Source organism: Hyperolius riggenbachi, chromosome 12 (genome assembly GCF_040937935.1).
Source record: "Hyperolius riggenbachi isolate aHypRig1 chromosome 12, aHypRig1.pri, whole genome shotgun sequence".
Taxonomy (NCBI): domain Eukaryota; kingdom Metazoa; phylum Chordata; class Amphibia; order Anura; family Hyperoliidae; genus Hyperolius; species Hyperolius riggenbachi.
The window spans coordinates 191,005,276-191,019,978 of record NC_090657.1 but is presented as its reverse complement, the minus strand read 5'-3'; the positions used below and the strand labels follow the sequence as shown (position 1 = coordinate 191,019,978).

Here is a 14,703-nt window from a genome sequence, read left to right as displayed (position 1 = left end):
AGATGTCACAACCCCACGCCCCCCCCCCCCCCCCCCCGGAGCGGGGATGGAGTCACTCCACTTTCTACAGACTTCCAGCTCTGAAGCTTCCTCTGTTAGCCGCCCGTAGCTTTGTCTATCTATCTATCTCCTGCTAGCCCCGCCATGTGACTCACCGGTAATGTGCCGGCAGCGAGTCACATGTGAGCGACTCCAGCAGGAGGTAGAGATACACAGTGACGGTCGGGTAACAGAGGAAGCTGCAGTGCTGGAAGTCTGGGGAGAGGCGAGTCTCTATCCCCGCTCGGGGGCGGGCGGGAGAAGGAGCGGCGGCACAGCTAAGGGAACTACTCGATTCCCGCTACTATCACCCTCTCTTTATGCGATGCCCTCCCACACAACCAGGTCTCCGGATTACGGAAGAGCCAGCCTGCATCCTCCTTGCTGTTGCACGCCTCAACTCAGTGAAGGTGCGGTTGTACTCGTGTAGCGATACTTAGGGCTGGTGACAGGTGTATTCAACCTGTCACCACCCGCCCCTCTGAATACATATAATTCTGGCGCCCTAAGAACGTGGCTTGGGTGCCTTCCCCCAAATCCGGCCCTGCAAAGTATTATTACATCAGTGCACAGTGTGTTAACCCCAAATTCGACGGTATTAAAATATTTTTTTCATTTTTTACAGATAATCTCTGCATGACTGCAGCACAAAGTACTAGTGTTGGGCGAACACCTGGATGTTCGGGTTCGGGAAAGTTCGCCGAACATGGGCGCGATGTTCGACATGTTCGGGCCGAACCCCGAAATCCCCGCTTTTGGGGGCCCTATGGGGTCGCAAGCATAAGGGGGGAGCATGTCCCGATCGCGGGGGGGGGGGGTCGGAAATTCCCCCCACCCCCTCCGCTAGCGCTCCCCCCTCTGCCCGCTTCCCCATACAAAATTTTCAGGAAGTAAAACAGTACCGGTGGTACTAGTGGGTGGCTGGCAGTGGGCGGCACTGTGAAGTGAGTGACTGAGGAGGAGGAGTCCGGAGAGTGACGCGTTGAGGGAGGCCGGGCAGCGGGCGGTTCAGCAGTAGTACGGTATTACTGCTGAACCGCCCGCCGCCCGGCCTCCCTCAACACGTCACTCTCCGGACTCCTCCTCCTCAGTCACTCACTTCACAGTGCGCCCACTGCCAGCCACCCACTAGTACCACCGGTACTGTTTTACTTCCTGAAACTTTTGTATCGGGAAGCGGGCAGAGGGGGGAGCGCTAGCGGAGGGGGTGGGAGGAATTTCCGACCCCCCCCCCGTGATCGGGGCATGCTCCCCCCTTATGCCTGCGACCCCATAGGGGGGCAGTATTCGGCCGAACAGAGCCCTGTTCGGCCCTGTTCGGCTAGTCATTCCGCAGTTCGGGCGAACCCCGAACAGTTTGGCCGAACACCACCAGGTGTTCGGCCGAACTCGAACATCACCCGAACAGGGTGATGTTCTGCAGAACCCGAACAGTGGCGAACACTGTTCGCCCAACACTACAAAGTACTTCTAAAAACCATAAACTGTACATTGGTGTCATGTACTAACACGTATACCTGTAATGTTAGCTTTCTAACAGATGTTGATATACAATAAAGAAAATATCCACCACCAATAAAAAAATTAATTCGGATATCAATCGGTTTATCTGTCCATCTATGGATCTATCTATGGCGATCAAACTTTTAGAAAGCTTCTTTGAGATTTTGTATACTTCTATTTCTATCTATCTATCTATCTATCTATCTATCTATCTATCTATCTATCTATCTATCTATCTATCAATAATACATACACATACATAGATCGGTACATGATGTTATAAAATGTTCTCATCACCTTGCTTCGACACCATCGTCTCACAGACTGTAAGATCACTTGACTCTCCACACAGCAAACAGGAAATAGACTTTCTCAGGCTTCTCCAATGTTTCCGTTATTTATTCAAATCACAGAAAGACAGATAGATACAGTCATCATATCCTAGCCATGCCAATCTTCATGTTGCGTTACAAGCTCATGATTAGACTCCCTACTGAAGTCACTCAGGTACCTTCTTCCTACCTACGTTACACTAAACTACCTATGTACATAGCATACATTATATCAGATTACATAAAGGAAGAACATGCTTAGAGAAATAATTGGGTTCCAGTCAGTATTGCGAGCTAGTGCGGAAGGAAGAAGCAGAAGTGCGTTCTCCATTGCTCGCTCCAGATTTAATACCGACTAGGAAAGAGTTAAATATGACATCATCTTCGCCACCCCCTATATCAGTCTATTGGTGGACCCACTCGTGGTGTCATCATACCCGCCTACTCGATTAATAATCAATTAGGCACTTGACACAGATGCAGGACCGTGGATGTTTAGTAAACATGGCCAATGTTTTCTGTTCCTGTGGTTGAGGTCAGAGTAGTCCGATGGCCTTCTCTTAGGAACATGTTCTCAGTATCTGCGTGTATCCTCTGCTACACGCAGACCGTGAGATGCCTCTGCCTGCATCACAAAACCTCTATTTATTTTAAAGACATACACTGCGGACAAGCCTTTTACATAAAACTCAGGCCAAGTAACTGAGGCCTACTTAAATTATAACACATGATAGATGCAAACATAGAAATATATATATATAGATATATCGATAGATAAATATAAATATTTCGAGATATGTTCATATTCTATTCACATAATAAATACAGTAATTGGAAACTTACATAAATCACCAACAATATGTCTGATCCGAGAACACAGTGGATGTGCCAACTTCAAAATCCAGAACACAATGGTTCATAAAACTGACAAGGTGTAGCTTTTATTAAAAAAGGCGGTATGATTAAAACTTAATGAAAGTTTGCATCACTGTATAGTACTGTTATTGGTGCACGAACAGCCCATTAAAATATTAGCTCTTGGATTGGTTGTTTATTAATTTTGTTGTCTGACGTTGCACTTGACATTTACCTTTGCCACATGCGTAGCAATATAGTGGCGCATATGTGACATATGAAGATTGAACCTTATGGCGGGCTTTCACTTACGTAACACGCGTAATGTACAGTATGTACATTACGCGTGTTACGTAAGTGAAAGCCCGCCATAAGGTTCAATCTTCATATGTCACATATGCGCCACTATATTGCTACGCATGTGGCAAAGGCTAGGTACCGCGGGATTTTTGCCAACGTCACAGGATCCCACGTGACTACAGATGGAAGAAGAATTGCACGCCCTTTCCTGTTTCTCTTCAGTGACACAGCTCCATTTCAGCTATGTCGAGCGAGAGTGGACATCCTACCAGGAGTTTAAGGCCGCGGCCCTGCATCGATTGTACTGATAGCGTGCCTCCGCCTCGACCTACAAAACAGTCAACAAGACGGAAAAAGGTAACGGCTGACCCCGTGGTAAAAAGTACACTTGATGTCCGTGTGAAAGAACCGGATAGAGCTAAAAAATCTGTGACACAGCAAATCGAAAGTCAGCATGCCGAAGATGAAGATGATATGGTAACTTTAAATTTGATCCCAAAAGACCACAATCCCATGGAAGATAGTTATGTACAAGTTTATGAAGAGTGCAGGGCTGGTGATTCATGTCCTATTACAAAACATGCTTCGTTACTGCCCTACAATGCGGATCACTTTGATATGGTACAGTGGCCTAGCAAAAATGATCTAAAGGTAGCATGCAATGGTGAAAACATAGATTTGATCGATCCCTTACTTAACAATTCTCAAAGTATTGTGAACTACGATTCAGATCACAGCTTTACATTGGTTATTGATGAAGATGCATTTCCAGACACTGCTGAACCAGATTGCATGGATGTTCCCAAGGCATGTGATCCTAGAGATTCTGGTGAAGTTGAAGAAAAATGTTGTAAACAATTGCCAGTAGAGAATGTGCACAATAGTAAGGTTCATAATGATGTTAATGACACTGATCAAAAAGTTGATGACTGTATTGTGCAGGTTACTGAAGAGGCGAATATGCATGAGAGAAAATCTGTTTTACAGAATGAAGGTGGAAAATGCTCCATGGAGAATAAAGAAAATAATAAAGTTGAAACAGAGGATGGAGAGGAAAAAACTGTTAATCACAAATATTCCGAGAAAGCAGACAAACATTTTCATTTTCACAAAAAAGGACAGTCAACTTTGGAGGGTGAGGAAGCTAGAGATGTCTGTGTAGAGCAAGATGACGTAAATCAGCTAACTGACTTTGGAAAAGAAAATAGAGATAATGTTGCAGTTGAAAGTAGAGCGCAAGTAAAGGCTGATGTAGAAGACAAAGGATCTGTGGAGGGTGAGGAAGGTAGAGATGCATTGGGGGAGGATCAAGAAGACAAACATGGGAGTAATGGTAATGAAGAACATCCAGATAATATGGAAGGAAGAAATGGTGAGCCTGTAGAGGATAATTTAGACGAAGAAGGATCTGAGGAGGATGAGGAAGGTAAAGATGGATGTGAGGAGGATCAAGAAGACGAACATGGGAGTAATGGTAATGAAGAAGAGGCAGATAATATGGAAGGAAGAAATGGTGAGCCTGTAGAGGATAATTTAGACGAAGAAGGATCTGAGGAGGATGAGGAAGGTAAAGATGGATGTGAGGAGGATCAAGAAGACGAACATGGGAGTTATGGTAATGAAGAAGAGGCAGATAATATGGAAGGAAGAAATGGTGAGGCTTGAGAGGATAATTTAGACGAAGAAGGATCTGAGGCGGATGAGGAAGGTAAAGATGGATATGTGGAGGATGAAGAAGGCGAACATGGGAGTAATGGTAATGAAGAAGATACAGATAATATGGAAGGAAGAAATGGTGAGGCTGGAGAGGATAATTTATACGAAGAAGGATCTGAGGAGGAGGACGATGAGGACAGTGATGAAGATTATGAACAACCGAAAGAAGGTGATGATGATGATAGTTCCAAATCAGCATATGATTGGGAATTGGAGAATAAGTCTGAGGAGGGTGAACTGGGAGATCCAATTGTACACAACTCGAAAAATAATGATGATCAGGCAGAGGATGATGATAATGGTAATCACGGACCTGACCACAATACCTCTATGAACGGCAGTAGTGAAGACAGTTCCGCGGAACAGAACACTGACAGTTGTACACCAGGGAAATGTAGTAAAAATAGAAATCAAAGATTCCATATGGCGGAGAATGTTTTGTTGTGTCGGCTAGTTTGTGCACAGTATTCTACTCTGATGACAAGAGTAAAGAAATATAAAGTTCCAAACACTAAAGGTGAAGATTGGGCCAATATTGCTGAAGAGGTAAAAATCTTTAATGTCTTGTGTAATGGTCAGTTAAAATCTTTACATTTCACATAATTCAGTGCATATGTGGTACATGTTATTTTTTGCATGGTGCTACTACACCTTGACACAATTTTAACTACTTGAGCAATGCAGGTGATTGACAGGTGAGAATTAATGTATCCAGTACACGGGGCGGGTGGGGGGTTTGGTTGTGCTGGGGTTGATGTGAGTGTAGGGGGCGAGATCAGGAGCACCCAGGTGGCAGTCAGGAGCCAAAGGTATACTATTTAGCTGACACATAGTGACAGGAATTGATTGATGGGTGATAAGGGGGGTTTGAATGTGTGCAAACCGGGTTGTTGGCATGGGGGGAGGGGGTGTTGCTGTGGCCAACCAAAGGTCAGGGTGGAGTGAATCAGTGTGCTTAGGTAAAGACGTGGAGGGCTACAGCTTTCCCCAGTGTTCTTCGTTCACTGTTAACATCAGGCAAGGATGCAGCCTGTATAATACTCTTTGTAAACATTGCAATGCAGATTGAAAATTTGCTCAGGAACAACAAAGTTACAGACCATAGAACGCAAAGAAAAGAATCAAATTTTGCAAATCGGCAACATTTAAATAGTCGGAATCGAGATTAAATCTCGCTTTAGCTCTTATAATCAGCAGGGGCATGAGTGCCCCTGCTAAACCCCCCGCTATCTTGCCGCACAACGGGGGTCCCTTAACCCCCAAATCCACTCCGTCCTCGCAGGGGATCTCTTCCTGGTGAGGGCAGGATTAACGGCTGCTGCCCTGCCTCACATCGTGTCTGACAGCGCCTATCTCCGCCTCTTGCACACCCCTTTCCCTCTTCCTTCACTGAGAGGGGCGGGTGAGTGGCCGCGATGCGCCGCTGAAAGCCACGCTGTGAGGCAGGGCTGCAGCTGTTAGCCCTGCCTCCGGCAGCAGCAAAATCTACAAATAATTTGGTCTTAGATTTTTAAAGGGGGGATTTGGGGGGTTAGGGACACCCGTTCAGCCTCGCTATAGTGTCATTTTAGCAGGGGCACACATGATTTATTGTCGCTCCAGACTCTCTTTAAAGGTGAACTGTAGTGAGAGGTACATGGAGGCTTCCATATTTATTTCCATTTAAGCAATACCAGATGCCTGGCTATCCTGCTAATCCTCTGCCTCTAATACTTTCAGCCATAGACCCTGAACAAGCATGCAGTAGATCAGGCGTTTCTGACAAATTTGACAGATATGACAAGATTAGCTGCATGCTTATTTCTGGTGTGATTCAGACAGGTCGTCAGCCAAATTGATCAGCAGTGCTGCCAGGGAACTGGTATAGCTTAAAAGGAAATAAATATGGCAGCCACCATATACCTCTCACTACAGTTCTCCTTTAAGGTACGTAGACATTGTACAATAATATCCTAACAGTGCATGGTCACGCCCCTTTTTTGTGGGGCACTCATACTTCTCCCCTTAGGCCTGGTGCACACCAAAAACCGCTAGCAGATCCGCAAAATGCTAGCAGATTTTGAAACGCTTTTTCTTCTTTTTCTGTAGCGTTTCAGCTAGCATATTGCGGTTTTGTGAAGCGTTTTTGGTGTAGTAGATTTCATGTATTGTTACAGTAAAGCTGTTACTGAACAGCTACTGTAACAAAAACCGCCTGGCAAACCGCTCTGAAGTGCCGTTTTTCAGAGCGGTTTGCGTTTTTCCTATACTTAACATTGAGGCAGAAACGCATCCGCAATCCAAAATCTGCAGCAGCCCTGGAGTATGCGTTTCTACAAAACGCCTCCCGCTCTGGTGTGCACCAGCCCATTGAAATACATTACCCTAGCAGATCCGCACCCGCAAGCGGATCGCAAAACGCAGCCGAACCGCTCTGGTGTGCACTAGGCCTTAGAGTGCGCATTAATATACTTTGTCCCCGGTTGCTGAAAGCTCTAGCTACGCCTCTGGTTATGCACAAAACGTTACAAAATTTTGACATTGCTTTGTTCAATCTACAAATAACAGGTTTCAGAAATAAAAAGGAAAAAACGGTCTGGATTAACCTGCAGACGACGCTTTCAGGACTGTCGACGACAGGTGAAACAAATGATGAAAGAAGAATCAGATGGTGAAGAAATGTACTATAATGAGTGGCAGAAGTTGGTGAAAAGTACTATTACTGCCTTTCCAAGAATTGGAAGAAGAATAGGTAAGAGTACTTCCAGTACTTCATAATTTCTCAATAAAAAAACAAAAACAAAATTGACGTGTGCAAAAAGCAACCTCTTGGCTTGGTCCTGCCGATATGTTCACCATTGTAGATTGTCACATGTTGGTTTCACTAGGGCTGTGGATTTGGAGTTCAACTTGGAGTCGAGGAGTCGGATTGGGGCAATCTTGTGCACCGGTAATCGGATTTGGAGTTGGTGTGTTTGATTTCAGAAACTGTGGAGTCTGGAATAGGAGTCGGCAGATTTTTGTACAAAATCCACACAACTGTTAAGTATTACACTAAGGAGTGAGAGTCAGGGCCGGGCCGCAGGGCCGGGCCGACACATAGGCTCAGGAGGCTGGAGCCTCGGGGCGGAGCTCACTGCTGTGTGGGAGGGGCGCAAGGAGCAGGTCTGTGTATTGCCTGGCTTTACTTGCCGCCCACTACCCCCGCTGTGTATGCTGCACTCACCACTTTGCTGGCTGCAGTGCTGGCTGGCTGCTGGGGAAGACGAGCGGAACAGATGAGCTGTATATAATCAGCTTTCTGCTGCTCGCTGTCCCCAGTCTTTCCTGGCTGCGTGTGTATAGAGAGCGCCCCTCCCCTCCTCTCTTCTTCATGTGACACTGACTGAGGGGCGGGGCTGAGCACTGTAACCCGGGCATTTCGATCTAGAATGAAGACTGTGGAAGAGAAGAGATAGCTATGCGGGGGAAGGGGGGAGAGACACTGCAGGGAGAGGTATGTTCAGACCATAATATGCACACATGATTCTGCTCTTCTCCAGCCCACACACTGCCTGTGTTCCTGGTGCTTGCACGATAGATCAGTTTCCCTAATGCTGCCTTGTTTGTGCACTACAGGAAACACTCAGCTGAGCTCTCTCTCTCTCTCTCTCCTTCCCTGTCCCTGAAGCTGCTGCATGAGTATATGGAGGTTTTAAGATTACAGGAATAACTGCAGCTTTTTAACACCCCAGAGCTGGGCAAAGGAGAGCACAGGGGGGAGTGACTATGTGCTGTGTCAGGTGTGTGATAATGCTGGCTTCTATGTCACCAACTCCCCTGCCCCTCTCCCATTCTCTATCACTCTATTTCTCCGGCATCAGGCTATATTCTGTGGGGGTGTCCTGGGGATAAAAACACACTTACCTGGGGCTTCTATCAGCCCCCTGTAGCAGTAATGTCCCACACCGTCCTCCTCCGATCCACCGTTCTCCCCCGCCGGCTCCGTTCTCCCCCGCCGGCTCCGGGCAATTATTCGTCTGACGACAGACGAATAATGCGGGCTCTCGTTCGTGTCAGTGGAAGCTTACTGCGCAGGTGCAGTACAAAGGTTTCTCGTACTGCGCCTGCGCAGTAAGCTTCTGATGATGCCGGCGGAAGCGAGCAGGCGCGCGGCCATTGGCGCCCAGCCGCAGTTGAAAGCGTGCCACGCTGGACTGGAGCCGGCGGCGGAGAATGGCGGATCGGAGGAGGACTGCGTGGGACATTACTGCTACAGGGGGCTGATAGAAGCCCCAGGTAAGTGTCTGTATTTAACCCCAGGACACCACCACAGAACCCCTTTAACCTCCCCCCAAGGACAAAGGAAAACAGAGAAATGCACCCTGTATGTATTTAGAGAGTTTAGCCTGTCTAATTCCCCCTCATCTGTGACTAATCACAAGTTGTAGTTTGATCTCACCCCTGTGCCTCCTGATTGCCATGGCAGATAAGACATATAAGCTCATTTAAAAGCTCAGGATATTAGCAATGTCTGCTTCCATGAAAGCAGGAAGTAGACACACTGCAGATTTATTGCAGGATTTGTATCAGCTGTAACATCGAAATTTTTTTCTTTAAAGGTTATTATACTGTTGCCTATCTTTTAGAGCAGAGAGGAAGTTCAGGTCCGCTTTAAAGTGGCCACTACCGATACAATTTTCCGGACAATCAGTCATCCTAGACCACTAATGACAGCTTGCTGGTATATCTAATTCGATCAAATTGATGGAATCGATCCAAAAAAGTATCAATTCCATTAATCTGAGCAAATTGGATAGCAGCTTTTCTTTCATTAGTGGGTCCGAAAGATCGTTTCTGATCAATGTTATCAAATCAGACGATCAATCATCTGGAGAATTGTATAATTAATGGCCACTTTAAGTATTTATATAGTGATGATGCCCTCCATAGCACTTTGAAGAGTACATAGCAATATTGCTGATTATTCTCAGAGCTTAAACTGTAATCCTACCATAGTTATAGTGTAAAAAGTCTCTACCATATTAATATGTATTTATATAGCACTGACATGTTCTGCAGCACTTTACAGAGTACATAGTCATGTCACTGACTGTCCTCAGAGGAGCTCACACTCTAATCCTACCATAGTCATAGTCTAATGTCCTGCCATATTATTATTATGTATTTATATAGCACTGACATCTCCTGCAGCACTTTACAGAGTACATAGTCATGTCACTGACTGTCCTCAGAGAAGCTCACATTCTAATCCTACCATAGCCATTGTCTAATGTCCTACCATGTTATTTATGTATTTATATAGCACCGACATCTTCTGCAGCACATTACAGAGTACATAGTCATGTCACTGACTGGCCTCAGAGGAGCTCACAATCTAATCCTGCCATAACCATAGTCTAATGTCCTACCATATTCACATTATTATGTATTTATATAACATTGACATGTTCTGCAGCACTATACAGAGTACATATTCATGTCACTGACTGTCCCCAGAGGAGCTCACAATCTAATCCTACCATAGTGTAATGTGTCCTACCATATTATGTATTTATATAACACTGACATCTTCTGCAGCAGTACTGTATACAGAGTATATAGTCATGTCACTGACTGTCCTCAGAGGAGCTTACAATCTAATCCTACCATAGTCATAGTCTAATATCCTACCATATTATTATTATGTATTTCTATAGCACTGACATCTCCTGTGTTGGATTCAATGTGTTTGATCTTTGTAAGCTTACTGCTCACTCAGTCATCAGAGAGCTGCACATGCGCAGTAAGCTTACAGAGCAGGGGGGGGGGGGGGGCGCACTTGGGCAGCTCAGCCTCTGTTGATTGTGGACCTTGTCCCAGCCCTGCCGGGCCGACACATAGGCTCAGGAGGCTGGAGCCTCGGGGCGGAGCTCACTGCTGTGTGGGAGGGGCGCAAGGAGCAGGTCTGTGTATTGCCTGGCTTTACTTGCCGCCCACTACCCCCGCTGTGTATGCTGCACTCACCACTTTGCTGGCTGCAGTGCTGGCTGGCTGCTGGGGAAGACGAGCGGAACAGATGAGCTGTATATAATCAGCTTTCTGCTGCTCGCTGTCCCCAGTCTTTCCTGGCTGCGTGTGTATAGAGAGCGCCCCTCCCCTCCTCTCTTCTTCATGTGACACTGACTGAGGGGCGGGGCTGAGCACTGTAACCCGGGCATTTCGATCTAGAATGAAGACTGTGGAAGAGAAGAGATAGCTATGCGGGGGAAGGGGGGAGAGACACTGCAGGGAGAGGTATGTTCAGACCATAATATGCACACATGATTCTGCTCTTCTCCAGCCCACACACTGCCTGTGTTCCTGGTGCTTGCACGATAGATCAGTTTCCCTAATGCTGCCTTGTTTGTGCACTACAGGAAACACTCAGCTGAGCTCTCTCTCTCTCCTTCCCTGTCCCTGAAGCTGCTGCATGAGTATATGGAGGTTTTAAGATTACAGGAATAACTGCAGCTTTTTAACACCCCAGAGCTGGGCAAAGGAGAGCACAGGGGGGAGTGACTATGTGCTGTGTCAGGTGTGTGATAATGCTGGCTTCTATGTCACCAACTCCCCTGCCCCTCTCCCATTCTCTATCACTCTATTTCTCCGGCATCAGGCTATATTCTGTGGGGGTGTCCTGGGGATAAAAACACACTTACCTGGGGCTTCTATCAGCCCCCTGTAGCAGTAATGTCCCACACCGTCCTCCTCCGATCCACCGTTCTCCCCCGCCGGCTCCGTTCTCCCCCGCCGGCTCCGGGCAATTATTCGTCTGACGACAGACGAATAATGCGGGCTCTCGTTCGTGTCAGTGGAAGCTTACTGCGCAGGTGCAGTACAAAGGTTTCTCGTACTGCGCCTGCGCAGTAAGCTTCTGATGATGCCGGCGGAAGCGAGCAGGCGCGCGGCCATTGGCGCCCAGCCGCAGTTGAAAGCGTGCCACGCTGGACTGGAGCCGGCGGCGGAGAATGGCGGATCGGAGGAGGACTGCGTGGGACATTACTGCTACAGGGGGCTGATAGAAGCCCCAGGTAAGTGTCTGTATTTAACCCCAGGACACCACCACAGAACCCCTTTAACCTCCCCCCAAGGACAAAGGAAAACAGAGAAATGCACCCTGTATGTATTTAGAGAGTTTAGCCTGTCTAATTCCCCCTCATCTGTGACTAATCACAAGTTGTAGTTTGATCTCACCCCTGTGCCTCCTGATTGCCATGGCAGATAAGACATATAAGCTCATTTAAAAGCTCAGGATATTAGCAATGTCTGCTTCCATGAAAGCAGGAAGTAGACACACTGCAGATTTATTGCAGGATTTGTATCAGCTGTAACATCGAAATTTTTTTCTTTAAAGGTTATTATACTGTTGCCTATCTTTTAGAGCAGAGAGGAAGTTCAGGTCCGCTTTAAAGTGGCCACTACCGATACAATTTTCCGGACAATCAGTCATCCTAGACCACTAATGACAGCTTGCTGGTATATCTAATTCGATCAAATTGATGGAATCGATCCAAAAAAGTATCAATTCCATTAATCTGAGCAAATTGGATAGCAGCTTTTCTTTCATTAGTGGGTCCGAAAGATCGTTTCTGATCAATGTTATCAAATCAGACGATCAATCATCTGGAGAATTGTATAATTAATGGCCACTTTAAGTATTTATATAGTGATGATGCCCTCCATAGCACTTTGAAGAGTACATAGCAATATTGCTGATTATTCTCAGAGCTTAAACTGTAATCCTACCATAGTTATAGTGTAAAAAGTCTCTACCATATTAATATGTATTTATATAGCACTGACATGTTCTGCAGCACTTTACAGAGTACATAGTCATGTCACTGACTGTCCTCAGAGGAGCTCACACTCTAATCCTACCATAGTCATAGTCTAATGTCCTGCCATATTATTATTATGTATTTATATAGCACTGACATCTCCTGCAGCACTTTACAGAGTACATAGTCATGTCACTGACTGTCCTCAGAGAAGCTCACATTCTAATCCTACCATAGCCATTGTCTAATGTCCTACCATGTTATTTATGTATTTATATAGCACCGACATCTTCTGCAGCACATTACAGAGTACATAGTCATGTCACTGACTGGCCTCAGAGGAGCTCACAATCTAATCCTGCCATAACCATAGTCTAATGTCCTACCATATTCACATTATTATGTATTTATATAACATTGACATGTTCTGCAGCACTATACAGAGTACATATTCATGTCACTGACTGTCCCCAGAGGAGCTCACAATCTAATCCTACCATAGTGTAATGTGTCCTACCATATTATGTATTTATATAACACTGACATCTTCTGCAGCAGTACTGTATACAGAGTATATAGTCATGTCACTGACTGTCCTCAGAGGAGCTTACAATCTAATCCTACCATAGTCATAGTCTAATATCCTACCATATTATTATTATGTATTTCTATAGCACTGACATCTCCTGTGTTGGATTCAATGTGTTTGATCTTTGTAAGCTTACTGCTCACTCAGTCATCAGAGAGCTGCACATGCGCAGTAAGCTTACAGAGCAGGGGGGGGGGGGGGGCGCACTTGGGCAGCTCAGCCTCTGTTGATTGTGGACCTTGTCCCAGCCCTGGTGAGAGTTGAGGAGTCATAGTCAGAGCCATTTAGGGTACACGGAGTTTGAGTTGGAATTGGAGTTGTGATTTCATAAACTGAGGAGTCTGATTTGTAGTCGGAAACTTTTTTCAAAGAATCCACAGCCCTGGCTTGCTCTGTTGCACACTAAACACACAATACTGAATGTTGATCCAAGTGGAACATTTGTTTTCTATTTATACAGGGTGGCTTTGGAGTGCCTCTCCCTGTATCTAAATTGCAGGAAATAGGCAATCTGTAAGTGGCCGTCTACTGTACACAGACTTTATAGCGACTTTTTCCTGCTTAAGATAGCGTGATAACACAACATCTTATTTAAGGACTATGTAGAACTGTGCGTGACATACTGCAACTGTGCTGGATAAGTCAATTTCTATATTGTTAATACACAGTACAGAGGTTAGAATTTTCAACACCAAATAAATAAAATTTTTATAGAGTGGAAGACGCCTAAAGGGTTGACATGTGTGGATTATTTGTAATAAGTAAAACAGAAAAGCAATTTTTTTAACTTATTGACATGTTTTGTTGGTGGGGTTTACATGAAATATACAGTATTGGTGATCTGATTGAGTAAGATTAACAAAACATTGCACATTATATTACAGTGAATCATACAAAAAGAAATATACAACAAGACTACTACTCGAAATAAAGTGACACGTCCTCAGGAAGAAATTCATACGCTAAAAAGAATTCCCTCCACTTCAGAAATCGGTAAGAATCAAAGACAAGGTTTCATGAAAATGACTTTGCTTATTCACCTGGACATCCACAGGAGGACACTGATGAACACACAAATGATACGGACAATCATTTTTCTGTACTTACCCCAAATACTTACTATGTACATGATAAGGAGTGTACTGAGAGTTCAATGCGTTCTAAAGTACCGTTGAATAGAATAATTGATAGAAGGTTTGTACCTGAAACAGTCAGTAATGTACATAATAATCAGAAAAGAATCCTAGCTACTGCTGAAATACAGCAGGATGATGGTGGGCGATTCAGAAATTGCACGGTGTTTGTTTCACCACATAAAAAAAAGAAACGTGTTCTTCAAAATTGCAAGTTGTTCCATTCACACCAAATTTTAACACAGAGGAAATTGCATCGTTAGCAAGCAGGCAACACATTGTTTCACGTTGTTATCCACCAGACAATAGTTCACATTTCTAGGATGAGGATTACAACACTTCAATGGTTGACATTGTCTCTCCAAATTTCACACTTGCTTTGGACATAGGTGATGATTGAAACGAAAATGAACATTTTGGTTTTCGTCAAGACACCACAACTCCAAAAACAGCACTGA

The 14,703-nt window shown here is 45.1% G+C and overlaps 1 protein-coding gene and 1 long non-coding RNA gene across 2 annotated transcripts in view; both read left to right on the top strand.

Annotated features, from left to right (window-relative positions):
• Positions 1–3,272: 3,272 nt before the first annotated feature.
• On the top strand, positions 3,273–4,694 carry LOC137541021 (high mobility group nucleosome-binding domain-containing protein 5-like). Its single transcript, XM_068262170.1, has one exon. It carries the CDS (start codon positions 3,273–3,275, stop codon positions 4,692–4,694), a length of 1,422 nt encoding a protein of 473 aa, XP_068118271.1.
• Positions 4,695–10,682: 5,988 nt separating this feature from the next.
• LOC137541672 (uncharacterized) overlaps positions 10,683–14,703 on the top strand; it is a 37,504-nt gene continuing 33,483 nt past the window's right edge. The window contains exons 1-2 of the long non-coding RNA XR_011025251.1: positions 10,683–11,000; positions 13,997–14,105. This is a non-coding gene — a long non-coding RNA (uncharacterized lncRNA). The remainder of the gene's footprint in view (positions 11,001–13,996; positions 14,106–14,703) is intronic.